General features: G+C 41.2%; 1 protein-coding gene across 4 annotated transcripts in view; it reads left to right on the top strand.

Annotated features, from left to right (window-relative positions):
• The window catches only part of epn2 (epsin 2), a 124243-nt gene that overhangs the window by 83977 nt on the left and 20333 nt on the right, over positions 1 to 19933 (top strand). For 3 of the 4 annotated variants that reach the window (XM_084328761.1, XM_084328760.1, XM_084328758.1), the window contains exons 4-6: positions 18405 to 18517; positions 18691 to 18735; positions 18864 to 18977. In XM_084328761.1, the coding sequence (XP_084184887.1) occupies positions 18405 to 18517; positions 18691 to 18735; positions 18864 to 18977 (272 nt within the window). The remainder of the gene's footprint in view (positions 1 to 18404; positions 18518 to 18690; positions 18736 to 18863; positions 18978 to 19933) is intronic. The other variant, XM_084328759.1, reaches the window with a different exon arrangement.

Genomic DNA, 19933 nt, shown 5'->3' with positions numbered 1-19933 from the left:
GGTATTTCGGGAAATGAGTATCGAAACTGTTTTAAATATTCAGTATCGATATGTATCGATACTTCGATATTTTTGACAACACTAGTGTATTAGTAATAGTTGCTGTTTTAGACGCAGTGATGGTTAAGCCCAGGGGCGTATTTAGACCAAGCACTGTAGTGGGGCACAGGGGGGCACCTAGGGATATGAAGCAGGCCCGGTTTTTGGGTGAAAATGGGCAGATTTTGGAACTATTTTATTTTTTACTTTATTTCGGTTTTAGGGTTAGGTTGGCTGCATCCATCTGTATGGAGAATGGGAGCGGTTTGTCTGATGTTAAGGCCTTGAGAACATCACCCACTGCCTTTGGAGCAAGGACCAGAGCCTCTGCCTTTTTTCTTCCTAAAGTAATTTTCTTCACTATTTTGGAATCATGTAGAATCTTTTGATTGAGCTTGTTTTTTTTTATTAATCATAAACTGTATCATTTAGATGCATTCGACGCAGACGGTAGGCTATATATAGCACATTTTGTTTGGTTTTCAGTTCTCAATCCATAATAAGTTAACAGAAAAAATAAGTACACAACCACATTATTTCAACCTAATAAAACTGTTTATTGTCATTGTTTTAAGAACACATGGTGACTTGGTAATACTCACATTTTGCGTAAAAAGAATCCCACTGGTCACAATGGTGAACGTAATAATGTTTTTGTTATAAGGCTCTGAAAATGTTACTGAATGATGTATCAATGTATTTCCAGCTAAATTGAAATAATAAAGGGTCTCAATTAAATGTGTAGTGTCACATGACCAGAACACAGCTCAAATCAGTCAACTTACAAAAAAGAGCCTGTTGGAGGATTTCAACAAGATAAATGCGACAACAGTGCAAAATATTTCACTATAATATTTCAAAGCGAAGTAAAAAATATTATAATAATTATTTGATTACTGATCAGTGGGGCACAGACACTGATCAGTGGGGCTAGTGCCCTACTGATAGTGGTCTAAATACGCCAATGGTTAAGCCTAGTTGTTGTGTAAACTGCCGGTTGCAGCGCTGAGATCTCGAGTGGATCAAGCGCATCTCTTTTTAGAATAAATTACTGTATTCATAATTTTTTTTTTTTTATCTTTTATGTATTTTATTATATTTTTTTCAATTTTTTTTTTTTTTTTTTTTCATCCTTTCCGTGTACAGTGTCCTTGAGTCTGAGAAAGGCGCTTCTCTCTTAAAATCCAATTTATTATTATTATTATTATTATTATTATTATTATTATTATTATTATTATTATTATTATTATTATTATTATTATTATTATTATTATTATTATTATTATTATTATTATTATTATTACTGTTAAACACAGGTTGTAGGGGCAGCAGAAAGGAAAAAGGAAACAACGATTTAGGCCACATATCCACCAGCCCTGTTGTTAGATCTGAACATAACCTCCACTGCTGTCGAGTGCGAAGACATTCGCAGTGTGTAGGTCTGTATATCCGCTGTCCATTTAAGGCAGAGGGGTTGGTATGTAGCTAATGTTCAGGCTAGGGTTCACGTCCCGCCAGCTAACCAAACACCCCTCCGCCCCTGGCTGGAACCCTTCCCCCGGAGAAACTCGCAGCTTGAAGGACCAGGGGCTAGCTAAGGGGGGGGGGGGGGGGGCAGGGTGGAGAGAGGAGGGGACACCAGAGAGGTTTAGGATCTGAGCCTAGCGAGGAGAGACTAGGGTGATGAGAGGAGGCGGCCGACAATATGGAGTTGTTTCCTCTCTCGGTTTTGATCAGCATCTCTGTCTTATTGACGTGACGTTTGAGAGTGAGTGTGTATTAGTTTAGTGCGTGTTGGCTGAATGTGTGTTAGTTTAGTGTGTGTTAAGTGTGTGTTAGTTGAATGTATGTTGGTTGAGTGTGTATCCACATGTGTGTGTATTCTGAAGACTGGTCATTTTGATGCATCACATGGGTAAGAATCGGTACAGCATAGCAGACGCAGTGCTAGACTGTCCTCTTCTCTCAGCATATATAGCATGACCTGCTCAACGTAGGACTTTCATAGGAAACTGATAACCAAACCACAAGGCCTGTTGAAGGAGGATGAATGCAGCCTACATTGATATACACCACAACGTGTCCATAACGCAGTGCTGAGTTCATACATTGTACCCGTGACGATTCCTGTCATTGGTAGAATTTCAGTAGAAACTTGTGTGCAAAAGACAGGCCGAGATTTCAGACGTGCCCGTCTTCAGATCATCGAGTACGAATGTGTTACGAGTAGTCTCACGAATATAGAGGATTAACAACATTTGTTCATTTAGTATCAATGTCCGATATTATCGGCCGATATTGGCATTCAAATGTGATATCGGAAAATATTGGTATTGGTTAATTTTTTTTTTTTTTTTTTTACATTTCTATAATCTTTATTTACCCAGGCAAGCAAGTAAGAACAATTTCTGATTTTATTTAATTGTCAAAAGTATGCATAATGTTGTGTTAATTCCACAACAAGAGATATAATGTTAATTACCTGAAATTATTCCGTTTTTGGGGGGGGGGGGGCCTGCATATATCGGTGTCGGTTGATATCGGTATCGGAAATTAAGAGTTGGACAATCGGTATATCGGTATCGGTAAAAAAGACAATATCGAGCATCCCTACTAAACACACATTCACAGTGTTTCACGAGTGTCTCAACCTTGTTCATGACCCAAAATGCATGCACATTGGGCCGTGGACCCCTGTAGGGTAACTAGGAAGACTTTGGTGGACCCCCGGTAGAGTAACTAGGAAGGCTTTGGTTGTTAGATGGCTGATTATGTCCATAATTCCATGTACTGGAGATGACAGTGGAGAGAGTGAGACCTATGATCAGAATTAACCTCTTAACAGGCACCCAGAAAAGTGGATTTTTTTGATTTTTCTTTTTTAATATACTTGAACTTAAGGACTGCATACTTTTTTTGCAAAGCTCGCCTTTTTCTTTATACTTATAGCACATGCATAAGCCTGGTCTCTTTTGAAAGATAACATTCTGAAGTTACTAATGCAGAAATTCACTTTGTGATAATGAAATTGAGTAACAGAGGTCTGAACTTGAGTTTAACTTGAACTTGTGTACTCAAATCTTTCTGTAGTGGTTGCAAGATTATAATATTCCAGCATAGAGGTAAAAGCTGGAAAACACAGCGGTTCCATAGCCTGAACTCTTATGTAGTACAGGTCCACATTTAATAAAATTCCGTTCAGACATGGGTCTTTGAAAGACGTCCGAGTATAACCAGCGACAAAAAAAAAGCTCTCAAATCCATTTCCTCATCCATGGCCGTTCATTCTGAAGTGTGATTCACTTCTGGTTTTCGCTCGTCAACTTTCACCTAGATCCCTTATTCGCACCCGACTCATTGGCTACAACGCTGACCATAATTTTCGCCATCAGCGGATGATTGGCAGTTCTGGAGCGTCAGGAGAAAAAATATGCTTGCCTGATATATCGTCATTTAATTCGAGAACCGAGGCACAGATTTGGTCGAGTGAGGTGGCGTTCGAACGGCAACAAATAGATCTTTCGAACGGTCATTTATATGTTTGGCGAAAAATGCAGCCCGAGCCGCTAGATGCTCGCAAAGTGCAGTGACTCGTGTGCATGAGCATGAGAGCCCGATTAAAAAGTCTTAGATTTAATAGTCAGAATTCTAGGCCTTAACACTTTGAGTGCCACTCACGAGATTTCTCAGGTTTTTTTATAGGTGGTTGCGTGCCACTCACGAGATGTCTCTGATTTTTTTTTTTTTTTTTTTTTTTTGCGCGATCTGAAAAATTATTGCATCACCCGAGCCTACCCGAGTATAGCCGAGGGGCGCCGGCGATCACTGTGGAAAAAAGCGCCCCCTGTCGTCTCCCAGATGACATAAGTGATTTTGGAATGGACTCAATGAAAATGAATGGGGAAAAAAATCCGGTACTCCACATTTTCCAGTTCACTGATCCAGCCGGGGTTACCAGAGTTCATTCTGGAGCCTCAGAGCCCCGCGGATCATGGAGTTCTACTGTATCGCGTTGGATCCATACACGTATCGATTTTTTCGAATGGTGATCAGGAATTGGAATATACCAGTTGGATACCATCTGATGTCAGGTAAGGACTCTATGTTATCAGTGGTAGGATAATCAGAGTAAGTTTGATGAAGTTATAAGCTGTTTTGTGAAATGTCTTCTTTCGGTTTCACTGTAAAACTCTGTGAGGAAATCAACGGAGCGATTATCAGTGCGCGGCCGTAATGTGCTTGCGTGCACGTATAATATTGATCATCTAGCGTTTATTTGAAAACGATTCATAAAAAGGCAGACGAATATCAACGTTGTGGAATATTCCACTAAAAGACGATTTTCATAGAATGCTCCAGAATGAGCTGTTTTTTATATCAAAACGGGGGCTTTTCTAACTGCTCTGAAATGGAAACAACGCGATAAAAAAACAATCTGCCTTCACAGCACTGACTGGAAAATAGTATTTGATAATGCGATGGGCAGATTAGACACATAGCCATCATTTAAAACATAGATTAGGCGATATTAACGTTAACATTGGCGCCGATGGTGGCATTCAAGCGGTAAAGCGGAAAACCAGGCGTGGCGCTCAAAGTGTTAAAAAGGTCTTAAATAAATGTTTGAAATATGTTTTAAAATTTATTGGATTAGGAAGTTACTTCTATGTTCCAATGACTTCTCTGTATCTCGTTTAAATGTGTTTGGGGGAAGTGTCCGGGCTAAGTAAGCAGTACGGTAATAGCCTCAGTTCCTGTACGGCTGTGAAATAGGCATTCAATTCTATTTAAATGTAACCTGTTGAAGCCTGCAGGAACCCTGTTATACATTCTTTCATTGGGCTGATTTCTAGTGAATGAAATGGTGATATTAACAGGCCGTCGCAGGGCACTTGTCCTCGTCTGTCGCCGTCACGCTGTGTTATTGTCTATGAACCAACACATCGGTTGAAAGCTAAAATGGCTTGACACTAGCGGTGTAGCGGTACACAAAAACCACGGTTCAGTACGTACCTCGGTTTTGAAGTCACGGTTCCCTACGTACCTGGGTTTTGAAGTCACGGTTCGGTACGTACCTTGGTTTTGAAGTCACGGTTCGGTACGTACCTCTGTTTTGAAGTCACGGTTCGGCATGTACCTCGGTTTTGAAGTCACAGTTCGGTACGTACCTCTGTTTTGAAGTCACGGTTCGGTACGTACCTCTGTTTTGAAGTCACGGTTCGGTACGTACCTCTGTTTTGAAGTCACGGTTCGGTACGCACCTGGGTTTTGAAGTCACAGTTCGGTACGCACCTGGGTTTTGAAGTCACGGTTCGGTACGCACCTGGGTTTTGAAGTCACGGTTGGGTGCGTACCTCGGTTTGGAAGTCACGGTTCGGTGCGTACCTGGGTTTTGAAGTCACGGTTCGGTACGCACCTGGGTTTTGAAGTCACGGTTCGGTACGTACCTGGGTTTTGAAGTCACGGTTCGGTACGTACCTGGGTTTTGAAGTCACGGTTCGGTACGTACCTCGGTTTTGAAGTCACGGTTCGGTACGTACCTCAGTTTTGAAGTCACGGTTCGGTACAGGGTTTTCGGTACAGTGGGGGAAAGTTTACGTTTGTTTATTTGGCTCCATGTTCCACTCAGGAGTGATGCAGTAACTGTTAAGTAGGGCTGTCAATGAATATTCTATATTCAAATTAATAATCGACTTGTTACATTTTTTTTTTAAATTATTGTGGGCGTGGGCCTGAATGCTCTGCATGACGGATACGAGACACGCGACGTCATTGAACTGAATACTGAAACAACAGCCACGACCACCATCCCTCAGGGTAAAACGTTATTGAATAGAGAAAGAAGCGTCATGCAGGTCCCTAATGGTAAATACTATTTCCTGTTTCATGCCAAGGAAAATATATCGATTCATGTTTATCACACTTTGATTGGAGGCACGTTGCCGTGTATGAATGTCCGTTCTATATGCCGCAAACTGTCATTAATTTGATCTCCGAGAGACGGCCCCTTCTCAATCTAGCACTAATCCTCCTCACGCACTGAGGCCCAGTCCACACGAGCGCTGGATTTAATGTAACCGAAGTTTGAAAAAAATGTACCTCTGTCCACACAGGTAAATAACCGCGTATAACCGCATACTCACCAGCAACCGATACATGTAGTACAATGCCAAAGCAGTAGGCGGCGATGTTGTTCAGACATGAAGGCCATTTCAACCAATCAGAAAAGGTTGAACGCTCACTACACTTCCTGCTTAAAAACCAAACAAAGCCGCCATCTTTAAATACCCTTTCGTTAGCCATTTAGCCAACGGAGCATATATTTTTCAGCAAAGAAAGAAAGTGCAATAAACAAACGGATACATTCACTGTGTTCTGCCTCTCATTTGTTGATGAAACAAAACCAACAGCAACACAATTTACCACCAAGAGCGGATAGTTTAGTCTCACAAAAAGATTGCTGGTGTTGTTAGCTACATGCTAATGTGAATGGCATTCTCTATGTATAGTATATAGCTTACATGCTAACGTAATAATGTAACATTAACGCTAGTATAATGAATGGATGCAAACGTTATTTAACACATTGCAGAATGGGTACAATACGGCTCAATACAAACAATTGTTAAGGGGATGCAGTCTGGACTGGGTTCCTTATAACAATAACTTGACAACACATGAGTTTAGTTTAGCCACAGCTACAGGTTTTACTCTGGTCGGGTCAGGAATGCGACAACAGACATCAGTCGATCACAACACTCTTCAACCATACGTTTCGAACAAAAGTTTGTTACAATCATTTTCATATAACGCTACTTGGGACAGCTCTGCTGTAAACACTGGTGTAGCTGGCTCTGCTCTAATCACTCTAACCCCGTGCTCGGTTGCTAACTTGCTATTGTTTGCGACAGTCTGCCGTGAACATGGGAAATAATTGCGACAGCTCTGCTGTAAACACTGGGAATAACCTCGGTTGCTATGCCCACACGCACCCACTGCAACCGGGATGTGCGCAAAACTTCACCCTGGACTCCGGTTTTCAAAGACCGCGGTTGCAGTGTAGCAAAACCCTGTGTGTGTGTGTGTGTGTCACACTATGAGGCTATGCTAAATTCCAGGTAATCTCTGTGTTGCCCTTTGTGCAAGAAGTTATATTTTGGGAAGGGGTGAACTTATAATAGTTATAATAATAATAAATTCTGCACGCAAAAAAAGTTCTTCACGCGCGTTCCGTTGGTATTTAACGTACCGTTGCATCATGTTTATGATGTTAATACTTGAATACGTTTGAAATTAAAATCGCTACTTTTATACAACACTCTGAAAAATATTGATTTATGACCAGATGTCATTTCGGGACCGGTACCGGTCGGGTGGAAGAGGTTAAGAGGTAAAAAAAAGAATTGCAAACCCCCAGGATTCTGGGAGTCCTTGGACCCCATGTTGAGAACCACTGCTTTAGCACTTCCACATGCCGACTGTGCTTCTCAAAGCCCTCTGATAACCAAGGGACCTACAGTGCCAGTCATTGAACTGAATGAGAAGGTGTGTCCAACACTTTGACTGGTACTGTATCTCAAACCACCTTGCCCTCTTCTCTTCATCCTCCAATCACAACTGTTGCTTCCCCCGGACAAACCTTTGTCAATTGTCTGCCGATATATCGGTGCATCCCTCGTTCTTCTTTCTTTCTTGATAAGCCCCAAGGGACAAAGATCATTGTAAGGAACAAAGAGGAGCTTAGTGCTAAGATGCTTGTGAAACTCAAACCATATGGTGTCATTTTACAGAGAGCCAATCCGGTGGCAGGATACCACGTGGGAGTACCGTAGAGGACGCCCAATCAGCTTGAGACATACTCAGCAAGAAGCCTTGCTACTTTTCATCCCTCTGTCTCTGTCATTGTGTGTGTGTGCAGGAGACTGTGTGTGTGTGCAGGAGACTGTGTGTGTGTGCAGGAGACTGTGTGTGTGTGCAGGAGACTGTGTGTGCAGGAGACTGTGTTTTGGGAGTGCATGTCATGACTAGTCTTATGTTTGAGGAAAGAGAAAAGACAGAGAAGGAAAGAAGGGAGGAGAGAAGGAAATAAGAGGAGAGAAGAAAAGAAGAGGAGAGAAGGAAAGAAGAGAGGAGAGGAGGAGAGAAGTAAAGAAGAAAGGGGAGAAGGAAAGAAGAGGAGAGAAGGAAAGAAGAGGAGTGAAGGAAAGAAGAGGATGGAAGGAAAGAAGAGGAGAGAGAAGGAAAGAAGAGGAGAGAAGGAAAGAAGAGAGGAGAGAAGGAAAGAAGGAAAGAAGAGAGGATCGAAGGAAAGAAGAGAGGGGAGAAGGAAAGAAGAGGAGAAGGAAAGAAGAGAGGAGAGAAGGAAAGAAGAGAGGATAGAAGGAAAGAAGAGGAGTGAAGGAAAGAAGAGGAGAGAAGGAAAGAAGAGGAGAGAAGGAAAGAAGAGAGGAGAGAAGGAAAGAAGAGAAGAGAGGAGAGAAGGATAGAAGTAAAGAAGAGAGGGGAGAAGGGAAGAAGAGAGAAGAAAAGAAGGGAGGAGAGAAGGAAAGAAGAGATGAGAGAAGGAAAGAAGAGAGGATAGAAGGAAAGAAGAGGAGAGAAGGAAAGAAGAGAGGAGAGAAGGAGAGAGGAGAGGAGAGGAGGAGAGAAGGAAAGAAGAGAGGAGAGAAGGAAAGAAGAGAGGAGAGAAGGAAAGAAGGGAGGAGAGAAGGAAATAAGAGAGGAGAGATTGAAAGAAGAGGAGAGAAGGAGAGAGGAGAGGAGGAGAGAAGGAAAGAAGAGAGGAGAGAAGGAAAGAAGGGAGGAGAGAAGGAAATAAGAGAGGAGAGAAGGAAAGAAGAGAGGAGAGGAGGAGAGAAGGAAACAAGAGGAGAGAAGGAAAGAAGGGATGATGGAAGGAAAGAAGAGAGGAGAGAAGGAAAGAAGAGGAGAGAAGGAAAGAAGAGGAGAGAAGGAAAGAAGAGGAGAGAAGGAAAGAAGAGGAGAGAAGGAAAGAAGGGAGGAGAGAAAGACAGAAGGGAGGGGAGAGAAGGAAAGAAGAGAGGAGAGAAGGAAAGAAGAGAGGAGAGAAGGAAAGAAGAGGCGAGAAGGAAAGAAGAGGAGAGAAGGAAAGAATGGAGGAGAGAAAGACATAAGGGAGGAGAGAAGGAAAGAAGAGGAGAGAAGGACAAAGGGCAGGAGAGAAAGACAGATGGGAGGAGAGAAGGACAGAAGAGAGGAGAGAAGGACAGAAAGGAGAACTAGGTGGGGTTACAAAGGCATGACGAGAGGGAGAGAGTGAAAGAGAGTCTTGTCATAATCACCTCCCCTGCCTCTGTTCCCACGGAAACAACATAGTCACCGTCTCCAGACACACCCACACATACGCACCCAAATATCGTGTTGAAAATGAGAGAATGCACAGTGAACCTCTCTGATCAACTATTTCCCTCCACTAACATGTTCCTTCCTAGAGGCCACATGGGGGGGGGGGGAGTGTGTGTGTGTGTGTGTGTGTGTGTGTGTGTGTGTGTGTGTGTGTGTGTGTGTGTGTGTGTGTGTGTGTGTGTGTGTGTGTGTGTGTGTGTGTGTGTGTGTGTGTGTGTGTGTGTGTGTGTGTGTGTGTGTGTGTGTGTGTGTGTGTGTGTGTGTGTGTGTGTGTGTGTGTGTGTGTGTGTGTGTGTGTGTGTGTGTGTGTGTGTGTGTGTGTGTGTGTACACAAAGCTCCTACCCATAGGCCACATGGCTGTCATGTGTGTTGCTGTGCTGCCACATGGCCTGTGTGTGTATTTTGGTGCTGCCACATGGATCCATGTAATCCAATAAGCTAAAGGGAAATAATGTTCTGCCCTCCTAGCTTGCCCAGAAGCCTGTAAACACACACACACACACACACTAGGGCTGCACGATTTAGGGAAATAATCTAATTTGCGATATTTTTTGGACAGATATTGCGATTGCGATTAAATTTGCGATTCTAATTTAATTTTTTTAAGCAGCCCCACAGAGGTTTATTGTAAAATGCGGCTTGCATCTGGCCTACGCATTGGTCTTTTTGGGACATAGAGCCTGAAAATGTTTCTTTTTACCTGGGAATCTATACCGGTACCCAATGGTACCTTTTTTTCTGTACTTTACTCTCCCTCTCTGAAGTCTAAACTTCACAACACACAAACTAAAACCCCTTACCTCCCTCTCCCAAACCGATCTTGTATCTCAATGGGACTTCCTGGTTAAATAATAAAAAAATTAAAAAGTGCGTTTTTTTTTCTCTTTTATCGATTTGATAATTGCATCATTCCAAATCGCGATTTCGATTTAAAATCGATTAATCGTTCAGCCCGACACACACACACACACACACACACACACACACACACACACACACACACACACACACACACACACACACACACACACACACACACACAAATACTGATATCGCATCCCTGCCTAACCTAGATATGTGTCCTGGAAGAACTAGAGCTCAGGTCCTGGAAAGAAGATGAAAAACATCAGGCATGAAAACATGGAAAACTAATAACAAAAAATAAATCCTAGATAAATTCCTGGAAATTAAAATCCACCATAAATGAGTCATTCTAATGTCTTTTTCAGCGCTCTCCTCTGTTGAGCGTGGGCGGGTAGAGATGGCTCAATACCACCCTTTCATTTCCAGTAACAGCACCACCACAACCTGGAGTGTCTGTCCATACGGATACCATACTGATACCATAACCTGGAGTGTCTGTCCATACTGATACCATACTGATACCACAACCTGGAGTGTCTGTCCATACTGATACCATACTGATACCACAACCTGGAGTGTCTGTCCATACGGATACCATACTGATACCATACTGATACCACAACCTGGAGTGTCTGTCCATACGGATACCATACTGATACCATACTGATACCACAACCTGGAGTGTCTGTCCATACGGATACCATACTGATACCATACTGATACTATACTGATACCATAACCTGGAGTGTCTGTCCATACGGATACCATACTGATACCATACTGATACCACAACCTGGAGTGTCTGTCCATACGGATACCATACTGATACCACAACCTAGAGGGTCTGTCCATACGGATACCATACTGATACCACAACCTAGAGTGTCTGTCCATACGGATACCATACTGATACCACAACCTGGAGTGTCTGTCCATACGGATACCATACTGATACCATACTGATACCACAACCTGGAGTGTCTGTCCATACGGATACCATACTGATACCACAACCTGGAGTGTCTGTCCATATGGATACCATACTGATACCATACTGATACCACAACCTGGAGTGTCTGTCCATATGGATGCCATACTGATACCGTAACCTGGACTGTCAGTCCATACGGATACCAATGCAATACTCTCTTCCCCCTCCTCTTAACCTCTTAACACTTTCAGCGCCAGCCATTACCCTTATCCCTGTAGCTAATGCGCCAGCTTTCCATAGCCTATTTTCACTGTGCGTCACTATGTTTGGAGAGCTATATCTATATTCTATATTATAGCTATGGAGACAATACTATGGTCATTTGACAGTCACTTTCTCCCATCGAACATGCAAAAAAGAGATTTTTTTCATGTATACGTTTGCGTGTTATCCCATGATCAATATTGTATAGTTTAGGAGTGATCTGGGCTAATTCCTGAAAAGCTGAGTTATAGGGTGCTATGTGAATTTTACTGAAGTCGTTGGCATTTCTCACCTGGACACTACTATTTCCAAATCAAATGTCTATAATAGGTATTATGTTTCATCATGAATGCATCAAAGGGGGGGGGGGGTCGTTTTTTGATGCTCTGATCGTCATCAACGGCATTCGTTTTGCATACTACATACGTTGATCGACTGGCTCGATATGAAATCATTGTAGGATCAAGGTGGAATTGACGTTGGATAGTCCTTACCTTTGATCGGGGGTATTCCAAAAAGAATATTCCTATTGTCTGATCGCGATTTCCAGTATTTGTGTCCATCGGGTCCCCGACATAATCCGGCACAACACATGCATTAAGTGTCCTGGACGCGTTCCAAAGTGATCGGTTGAACCGCTAGGCTTGCCTGGACCAAAATTCTCCGCCCGGAGGGGTTTAGATGTAACACACGGTGTGAAATAAGGTTTCAAGGTGGGCGATACTGCCACCTAGCAGGATCTGGCCGGTACTGCACTTTTGGCGTCTCAGTATGGCTTTCAGCGGTACGATTCTCATGAAATCTTGATTTCAAAATTTCAAACATAATTTTTTTTAACAAACTTGCATCAACAAATTTCCTTTTCAAGCACTATAAGCCATGTCTGGAGTATATGTTAATAGTAATTAGAAAATATTTATTTACAATTTAACACCTTTTTGAACACATTTTCCAAAATAAGTCCTTCAAATTCTCATTACCGCAACAGTCTTAAAACGTCAAGACAATAAGAAAAGCGTATACATTTTCACAGTTTTAAGAATTGATTATTAAATAACAGTCATAGACGCATACCTGAAACTATGAAATAATATATATCTTTAAATAATCATTTTTAGAATAGTTTGTCATATTACTCTCATTACCGCAACACCTTCTGCAGTCGACAACCTAGTTTTTGTGATATTTCATGGAAACCTGAATTTGTCTTAAAATGTCATTGTAAACCTGAAAGCACATAACAAATAGATCATGGACATGCCTTTAGAATCAAATTATAATTGTTCACTAAATTACATAAACATTAAATTAACAGCTGTTGTGGTAATGATACATGGGTTTCGGAAATGAGATTAATGATTTCGGTAATGATAATAAGTATGCAAAGTGTTGCCAGACACAACTCGAGGCTTAAGAGCAAGCCTGTTGGTTATTCAAAGCAAACCACTTGGTGTGTCTGATTAGCCACAAACACCAAAGCAGTAAATTACATTTGTCATTTTACTTGCATCACAAAATTTAGGTAACACACCAAATTACATAATTATGAAAAACCTCTAATTTACTGTCTATTTGTCAAGTTAACTATAGGAGCCAAAGCACTCATGAGTTATACCTTATTTCTATTGGCTTAGTTGCCTACACGGTTAAAGTCTACATTTCAGAATACAATGGGGCTTAGCTGTATATTTAGGTTATTGTATTATATGATTGTTTATGTTTATTTTTATAACCTTACATTGAAACAGCATTAGGAATATTGATTGGATTTAGATAAAGTCATTGAACGGTCTTATTTGTCATAATAGAACATTCTAGAACATTTGTGATGTCACAGTATGATGTCATAATCACAACATTCTAGAACATTTGTGATGTCACAGTATGTCATAATCAAACATTCTAGAACATTTGTGTATCTATAATATTCAACAATTCTCTCAGAGCTCATTGTGCATCTTGAAACTGTGCTGAGCAGTACTGAACAGATAGACTAAACAACATAGATTGAAGCCTGCATTTGGTGCCTTGCCTACCGTTTTGCTGTGGAAAGAGCCGGCAAGTTGAGTTTTACGGCTTTCAGGTGTGGAGGAATTTTGTTATGTGTCATAGTTTAGGAAAATAGCTTTAGGATCACTTCTGTAAAGAAAGACTTCGCTGTGGAAGAGAAATAAACCATTTGGATATCTTTGTTTTACACTGGAGCGGCTGTGGACATTATTTTTCTTTATCAATGAACGTACTACTCACGAGTAAGCAACTTTAACCAGTAGAGTGGACCGTCGGCCCTCATATTAGTAAGAAAACTCTGTTCCAAGAGGAAAAAGGAATCAACACAACTACTGGAGCGCTGAAAGAAGGATAACCACAAATGTCGGAGCCTAGAAAGGTTAAAATGTCACAAAAGGCCTATGAGGAAAATGTCAGTCATGCCATCAATAAGAGGAGAGCTAAGCTATGTCAGCTAACTGGTCACATGAATCAGACGAATCAATTAATGGATGATGACGACGACGGTAAGTTGTACAGACAAAATTGATGGTAGAATTCAGTGAACCTTTTTAATGAGAGATTATTTCAGGGCTTGCCAACTCTCACTGACTGCAGTGACTGGATGCTTTCATAAAATTGCGGCATCTGGCTCATTGATGGAGGGAGGGGTCAAATCCAAGATGGCATTCAGTGTTTTCTTTTTAGCATAATGCCTGTTAGAATTTTCTCTCCATTGTTTTTGTTTCCTTTCATATTGTTTGGAGGTAAGATCTTCCATTTTCTTGATCTTACCATTTTACTTCGTTTTTGATATCTAGAAATGGAAAGGAAGCATGCCATAAAATTACGAAAAACATATATGGACAGAGACCCTACACTATGCACTGGATGGCTTATGTACTTATGTATGGTGTGTGTGTGTGTGTTACAGTAGGACCTGACTTTCTTAGAGTGTGTGTGCGCATATGTGTGTCCTACAGTAGGGTTCTCCCTGTTGTGCGTGTGTCTGTGTGTGTGTGTCCTACAGTAGGGACTGAATGGCTTACAAAGTGCGAGTGTGTACACATCCTCTAGTAAGGGCCAGAAAGCTGGGCATCCTATCAACTAAATGGCTTGTATGAGGCTTCCTATAAACTAGCATGTTTGCTAATTACTGTACCATTTCCAACCCCCCTAACCTCTCTCTCTCCTTCCTTCTGTACTCGTCCAGCAGGTCAGGGTTGTTGTAAACCTTTTCTCTGAATTTTGCTAGCCTAGCCTTTGCTAACGCTTTATTTTTCTCAGTGGCTGAAAGTTAGTAAATTACATCAAAATTAACTGTTGATGATACACATTTTATTATTACTATGTAATTACAACGTTATGAACACTTAATGTTGAAGTGTTACCAATTATTACTATTTAATGACAAAGTTATGTGATTCTCATTGCCGAAAGAGAAGTTCTCATTACCGAAACACCCATTAAAGTGTTGCGGTATATGACAAGTGTGTTGCGGAGGATGAGATGAGTTCGCATTTTTTAGCTAACAATGGAGAAGCCATGATGACATCGGCAAAAAAAATTCATGGTACATGTTAGGAACGTATTAACCTTTGTATTGATCAAATATTGATTATCAAAACTTTTTTCAAACAAGTAATACTTCATGTTTCAGTAATGAGAATACATTTTGTCGTGTACAAGGGCTGAAGCGGGAAGTTCGAACTTTTAAGTGTTAACCATTGAGGTGACTTCACTTACCTTGTAGCCATCTTCTAGCTTGTCTTCTTTGTGATGCATCATGGGACAATACAACTTTATTTAAAAAATACTGTAGTCTTAACAGGATGGTGAAAACTTGCGGAGAATGAGAACTGCATCCATGGACATTATGTTTTCCACAAAAAAATCATTAATTTGTAAATTTTATTGTATAATTCAGCATAATTTCCTTGATGACACAAATAAATAAACAATATTAATACATTTTTAGAGAAACATTTTGAGTTTATTAAATATAAAATTAAGTCAATGGTCCATAGAAATCAATGTGGACGCATTGCGGTAATGAGAATTTTAGCACAAAATGTACTAAAATATTAAAATAATTAATTATGAGTAAACAACTCATTGTACAAGAAAGAGCTAATTTTTATCTTTAATATTATATTTTGTTTACTTGAATAAATGCTAACCTTTATTTAGAAAAGATCACGGCCATGGTAAATCATTGATTTCATGAGAAGGTCCGTGTGTGTAATATTGATATACAAATCAAAAAAAAGGAAAGACGATCATTTTTGGCGCCCAACGATTGGCGAGCAAACGTGTAATATTACGTGGTTTGCACAGAATGAGTTAACAGGCACCCAGAAAAGTGGCAATATTTAATTTTTTACTTTAACTATGACTGCATGGGGGGGGGAGCTCTCAAATCCATTTCCTGATCCACGGCCGTTCATTCTGAAGTGTTTTTTCACTTCTCGTTTTCGCTCGTCAACTTTCACCTACTTCCTGTATTTGCACCCCCCCCCCCCCCCCCGTATTGTTGGAAAGGTACACTCATTGGCTACAACGCAGACCAATCATTTTCGCCTCAGTTTATCTTTCACGCTGCCATTGATGTTAAAGAGTTGAAAATATTAAGTAACTAAGGTTACACTGACTGTATGACTCTTCTACAAGCTGTTCAGATATTAAGTAACAGGTTACTTCTACAAGCTGTTCAGATATTAAGTAACTGGTTACTGACTGTATGACTCTTCTACAAGCTGGTCAGATATTAAGTAACTGGTTAATGTATGACTCTTCTACAAGCTGGTCAGATATTAAGTAACTATGGTTACTGTATGAGTATGACTCTTCTACAAGCTGTTCAGATATTAAGTAACTGGTTAATGTATGACTCTTCTACAAGCTGTTCAGATATTAAGTAACTGGGTACTTCTACAAGCTGTTCAGATATTAAGTAACAGGTTACTGTATGACACTTCTACAAGCTGTTCAGATATTAAGTAACTAAAGTTACTGTATGACTCTTCAGATTGTGAGTGTTGGTGTACGTACAATGACCCAGTGGTTTTCAGAAGGCTGAGTTACATTATAGTTACATACTCCTATCAACTTTCAAACAGGTTTCACGTCTCATGGACTATTTTCCGCCCCGTTTCAACATCAGTGGCCGTGTGAATTGTGTTTAGTGAGCAGTGATGCCACTAACGCGTTACTAAGTAACGCGTTATTGTAATCTGATTACTTTTCCGCGAAAATGGTAATCTAACGCGTTAATCTTTAAAAGCCAGTAATCTAATTGCAGTTACTTGTCCAAGTGGCTGTGCATTACTATTTCGTTACTATCTCATCATAAATTCATAATGCAGGCGGAATGCAGTATTTTATTTCGTTTTCGACAGTCAAAAATACATTTTTGAGCTGTTTTTCTTATTTGGGAGTGACGTGGTGTGGCAGTGAAAGGGTTACACAAGAATGTGTCCCGGCGGCGTGACTGGCCTCTCTGTCTGTGAGTGACTCTGCTTTGGCCCAATCACATTCCCCATCCACAGTCTGCGAATCAGAGGCAGAGTAGGGCGGGTCTTCACAGCACGTCATGTGACATATGCGCCAATCGTGGCTGCAGCTGGAAGCATCTCAATCGTGTGACAGCAGGGCTCCGTTGCATTCGTCAGAGAATTCCACCCCAAAACGCTTACAGGAAGAAAAAACGCGGCTTATTATTATTACCGAGGCGCGCGGCTTATTATATTATTAAAGAATGGGTACAGTACAGTACAGCTCAATACATACAATTGTTAAGGGGATGCAGACCAGAGAAAGACTTTCGTCTTGTTTACATCAGGGTCCCCCATTTACAGGAGGACTCGGAGGCCAGCCAAACAGCAAAAGAGAGATTGTTTCATTCCCTATTGATTAATGTATATTTGATGGTGGCAGAGCAAAAGCTCTTATTTGCCAGATTTACAGTTAATTTACATGTTAAAGAGAGACTGATTGTATGTTTATAGAGAGACATTTATAAAAACAATTTAATAGTTACAGTTGATATAATTGAATAGTTCAGCCTGCATTTGTTAGATGTGAATGGATACACTGGTTTTGTAAAACCACTGGCTGGCTGCTCTAATGCTGTGAGCATCATAGACTGTTGCTTTACCATACTTGATGGTACAGAAGCTGAAGCACTAGTTTAACAATTTACGTTATGTGCAGAGAAACAAGTTAAAAACAATTTATGCACTTTCAATAAAGCGTTTTAAAAAAACTGTTGGGGGAACGACGACGACTTCGTAACCTAGTTACTTTCAAAGTAACTAAGTTACTCTGATAATCAAGTAATCAGTAAAGTAACTTGGATTACTTTTTAAAGGAGTAATCAGTAATCAGTAATCGGATTACTTTTACAAGTAATCTGTGGCATCACTGTTAGTGAGATATGCTGATATCGGCTACAAAGGACACGGTAAACGGATACGCTTTCTGGTCATGGCTAGACATCAATATTAGACTGATGTGGTCCTTTAAGCTGCTACCAAGGCCACGTTCCCACTGCAAGCCATAGTGCTCAATTCTGATGTATTGCTCAGATCAGAGTTTTTGTTTGTTTGGCTATTCACATAATTAAAAAGAATGTGTGGCCAATTTTAGATTCCAGTGCAAACTGGTCACGCTCCTGAACGAATGCGCAAATGAACAATAACACAATAATGAATACATGAACAATATTATATTCCCTACACAGAGTTGGAACTCTCTGACATTTAAATGTTTTTGTGTTCTGCTAATTTACCAGTCCGATTGCCATGAATGATGGAACTGATAGTTTGAATTGGGGAGTATTGTATCTTATCATCGCGCGTGTCCTATTATTATGACGTGTACATGCCACTTATGGCTACTATATTATTATATGAATATGAATTAATGAACGTGTGTGTGTGTGTGTTGCAGCAACGTCTCCCAACGCGGGCTCAGAGCTGGAGCAGGCCAGACCGCAGACTAGTGGAGAGGAGGAGCTGCAGCTACAGCTGGCCCTGGCCATGAGCAGAGAGGCTGCGGAACAGGTACACACACAGCCCTTACTGAGTGGAAATTCCCTCTCTTGAAATAGTATTAGTCACTGTTTGCTTGTGTGTGTATATAAAAACCCTCCTCCACTAGTAAGACCACCTCCAGACGGACTGTTGTGTTATAAAACCCTCCTCCAGTTGTAAGACTGACTGGACTGTGTGTTTAGGCGGATCGCATGCGCAGAAGGAATGATGACCTGAGACTGCAGATGGTAAGAACACATCCAGACGGACTGGGCTTGTTACAAAACCCTCCTCCACTAGTAAGACCACCTCCAGACTGACTGGGCTGTAATAACACCCTCCTCCACCTGTAAGACTGACTGGACTGTGTGTTTAGGAGGATCGCATGCGCAGAGGAGATGACCTGAGACTGCAGATGGCTCTGGAGGAGAGCAAGAAGGGGGGACCACTGAAGGAGGGCTCAGGGAAACTGGCCAAGAAGAAGAAAGAGGTAACACACACACTCTCACACACACACACAGGCACGCACACACGCACTTGAAATTTTTATTTATGTCCACATGAACAGAAGTACAAGGAAGCCTCATACAAAGGACATAACCACTGCCAGTGCAGTCAGAAAGTATGAAAGAACAGCCAGTTACAGAGTGCATGGACGGCAGAACGCTGTTACATACAGTATGGCTGAACTACTTGTCAGACACATCGGACACGAATCATGGGTAAAGGAAACAACGCCTCCTCCAAATTGAGCGGTTTCCTATAATAGCACACACACACACACACACACACACACACACACACACACACACACACACACACACACACACACACACACACACACACACACACACACACACACACACACACACACACACACACACATTGTCCACATAAAGACATTGTTTAAAGGACACAAATATTATTAGTGCACTTGGACATTGTGGGTTATTCTGATACATTTGTGCCCAAATTGGCAATGGCAACCAAAGTTACACATACACATGGATGATGAACCTGACAATCAACACACAGCTCATGGGTACAGATAGCAGCGTCTTCTCCAAATTGCATGGCTGCCAATAATTGCTGACACTGAGCAATATCTTGCTAACTGTTTGGCTCTTCCCTTCGGAAGACCGGCCATCTGAAGGCCTCTAACACCCAACTTGTGAACATGACCCAGGCTTCCAAATATGAAGACTAAACGTTTACAGTTGTAGCCCAGATGTGATTATGGTATTATGCTCTAACAGTTGATACTTCAACATTTTGGTTGTGAAGGCAGTTCTGTGGTCAAACATGCAGCCAACTTCTAGAATGAGAACCTCTGTTATTCTCATTAACAACAACAACATCGGGGGTATTTGCTGAAATATCAGAGTGAATTGTCGCACAGTGAATTGTCGCACGCACGCACACACACACACACACACACACACACAC

This window comes from Notolepis coatsorum (assembly GCF_963971535.1).
Source record: "Notolepis coatsorum genome assembly, chromosome: 14".
In the NCBI taxonomy this organism is placed as follows: domain Eukaryota; kingdom Metazoa; phylum Chordata; class Actinopteri; order Aulopiformes; family Paralepididae; genus Notolepis; species Notolepis coatsorum.
Note: the sequence above shows the minus strand (reverse complement) of the source record. Positions and strands in the feature narration are given on the sequence as shown.